At 50.8% G+C, this 3,175-nt stretch overlaps 1 protein-coding gene across 1 annotated transcript; it reads right to left on the reverse strand.

Annotated features, from left to right (window-relative positions):
* Nucleotides 1-238: 238 nt before the first annotated feature.
* LOC114818425 (lymphocyte antigen 6E) lies at nt 239-1,713 on the reverse strand (the record flags this gene model as incomplete). The annotated part of the gene is made up of 2 exons (XM_029084231.1): nt 239-447; nt 1,594-1,713. Coding segments are annotated over 2 exons (329 nt in total), but the record flags the coding sequence as incomplete, so codon positions are not given.
* Between the last annotated feature and the right edge of the window lie 1,462 nt (nt 1,714-3,175).

Genomic DNA, 3,175 nt, shown 5'->3' on the forward strand with positions numbered 1-3,175 from the left:
CGATTCACCTTTGCCAAGGAGGTGTGAGAGTGCAGTGGGGTATGTCCACAGAAGGAGGAGAACAGCTTGGCCAAATCACCCAGGTCTCCGACGCTGGAAGAGCATAAAGTCTGGGAAATAACCACCTTGGAAGCCTGCTGAGAAGTAGAGGATCTCCTTGCAGACAGTGACAGAGAAGATATTGGTTAAAGAGACCTGTGACAGCCTCTGGAAGACGGCTCTTCCTCGGCCAGCCCCATCACTCGCGAGCCCTGAGGACGTAGATGAAGCTAACGAGGACCCCCAAGGCCAGGACCATGTAGCTGGCTTTCACACTGCTGGAACCACTGATGTTGCAGAGGAAGGAGTCACAGCAGTAAACAGAGGCAGCCGCTATGCCGAGGTTAATCCCAGCGCTGGGGCAAATGGGAGAGCATCCTTTGGAGATGGACTGGCCAGACTTGCCACCTGAATTTAGGTTGGGGCAGGAGGAAAGGAAGAAAAGCAAAAAGGAAATGGGTTTATGATCTTTCTCGGCTTTCTGATGACCCATTCTGCAAGGGAAATAACAGCACTGAAATAGCTGAAGCGTCACAGGTGGCACAGAGACAATGAAGTGCTTCTCGGCATCAGGCTACGACAGTAATTTCAGCCAGCCCACATATTTCAAGGAACACCCATGATAACCTCCCACACAAACTCTAGAGACCATGCAACACCCCAGGGACACCCTTTCCAGGCTGTCAGCCAAAGTTTGGCCGTTACGGCTCTGGTGAGGAATGTCAAAAATCCCCATCGAGCTTGACCTTGGGACTCCTCAAGCAAGACAAGGAGTAAGGGGCATATAGAGCACCAGGGAGGTACTTGTGAGGGAAGGCTACGTTTCAAACATCAGCTGTGAGAGACATACAGGACCCATTTAGCAGCAGGAAAGAGGAAACCATTAGCACTGTGCTAAGAGGACAGGTTTATAAAAGCTCCCAGCCTCCATTTCTGCATGCAAGACCTGCCCACGTTGTGGATCATGCAACTTGGGCATGCAACACTCCTCCCTCCTGCAAGGGAAAGCAAGGCAAGCCAGGTTGAGCTCTGGTTTCAGCAATGGTGCCAGGAGACCTGCCAGAGCAGCCTGCTTCCCTAGCAGCAGCAGCCACAAAGCACAGAACCCCCACTAGATCTTTCCTGGTGCTTATGGAGAAAACCTGCAAATCTCCCCTCCTGGCAATCCCACCTCAACCATGAAGAGTGAAGAAGCAAAGGTGGGACTCAGGGATAAATAACCCAAACACAAGGCAAAAGCAGGAAGGGCAACCCTGGAGCTTCCTACAAAGGAAGCCTGTAGCAGCCTCCACACTTTCACTTACTCATCAGCAACCTCCCCACCCCCACCTCAAAATTCCCCTCGGACTCTCAGCATCACTGCAGACACGTGGGCTTTAATATGACTCTGTCTGGCAGCAGATCCCTCGTAAAAATTCCCTCGGGATGCTCTGACACTGAGCTGGCTAAGCAGAACTTTCCCCTTTTTTCCAGCCAAAGGAAGGAAAGCTTTCCTGCAGCTTAGCAGGTGACCCAAGAGAACAGCCAAGAGGGGCAGGTCCTATCACCACTCACCGATTCCCATTCCAACGTACGTCGTCACACAGTGGTTTTCATTGTCCCCGCACTTGACAGGTTTCAGGCAGGCCCAGTTGGAGGATGCATCCGAGCATGAAAAGCAGATGAGTGTGTGGGCTGCAAGAGAAAGGAACACTTCAGTTAGGGGCTGGTGGAAAGACCTCCTCACTTGGTGGTCCCGACCTGTGACACATGGTGCACACACCGCATCTGGTCACAGCTGTATCAATCTGCAACAGTTTGTTTTGTTTTTTTTTTCCTGAAGAAAAATTGTCCAAGTGAAGGGTTCAAACATTTCAAGCTCTTGGTAGGATCAACAGTCAGATAAAGCCTCAATACAACCACAGGTCAGCCTGGTACTTTATGGCATGCTCCTGTTTGCACCAAGAAGTGAAGGGTTTAGAGGGGAAGCTGGATGAGGAGAGGCTGAAGGCACCTGGTTTGTTCAGCCTGGAGAAGAGGAAACTGGGAGGAGACCACACAAGGGGAAGAGGAGGGGCAGGTGCTGATCTCTTCTTTCTGGCCACCAACGAATGCCAGGAGCAGAGGAAATGGCAGGTAGATGTGGCAGGGGAGGGTGAGGTTGGCCATGAGGAAAAGGTTCTTGAGGCAGAGGGTGGTGGAGCACTGGAACAGGCTCCCCAGGGAGGTGCTCATGGCACCAAGCCTGACAAGATTCCACAAGCATTTGGCCAAAGCCCTCAGACACATGGTCTGAATGTTGGGATTGTTCTGTGCAGGGACAGGAGTTGGACTCCATGATCCTTGTGGGTCCCTTTCAACTCACAACAGTCTATGATTCTAAGAGCAGGTTCAAGCTACAGTTATCAACTTGAAACTAAACAGAGGCAAGTGCAGGCCTGCAACCTGGAGCCTGAGATTTGGGTTTATTCAGCTCAGCTACCGTGGACACTGATGGGAAATGGTCCAGGTGTGATCATGAGTTCAAGCTTCCTGTGACCTGCCTTTGGCAGCAGGGCACAAAGCTCAGGCTTCCACACGGTGGAAATGATTTCTCAGCTAGAGCAAGCCCAGCACTGCAGCAAGACCTGCAAGGACTTGCACTGTCCCACTAACCAGGGAGTTACAGCACTATGAAGGCAGCAGATTCAACCAACTTCTTTTTTAATTTGGAGCAAGGGGGATAGCAAAAAAAGCATGCCTTCCTCCACGGTAGGTCCCCTAAAATGGTTTATCCTACACCAGCAGGATGGATTGCACCAGTTGGTTCCCATCCCTCATCTTTCAGATCTGCCCAAGAAAGAAGAAAGATTGGAAAATAGCATTCAGTGGTGGGAAATGGCTGCAGAAACTGCCTGGACCAGTGAGTCAGCAGGGACATGTGCACTTTGCAGTGGATGGATGATCTTCTTGTATTTTACATACAAGAATATCACATCCACACTGCAACTGTTGACCTACATATGCAGACAGATCAGGTCTGTTCTCGATGTTTCACGGGCTCTGATTTTTGAGCACTCAGACAGCGAGCCCATCCAGGAGGCACTGCCTTTCTCTTCTGTATTTACATGATGTGAAATGAAGTGGGGGCTGATTCAGGATGGGAAGTGCAAAGCAG

Source organism: Antrostomus carolinensis, unplaced genomic scaffold (assembly GCF_000700745.2).
Source record: "Antrostomus carolinensis isolate BGI_N321 unplaced genomic scaffold, ASM70074v2 scaffold19270, whole genome shotgun sequence".
In the NCBI taxonomy this organism is placed as follows: Eukaryota; Metazoa; Chordata; class Aves; order Caprimulgiformes; family Caprimulgidae; genus Antrostomus; species Antrostomus carolinensis.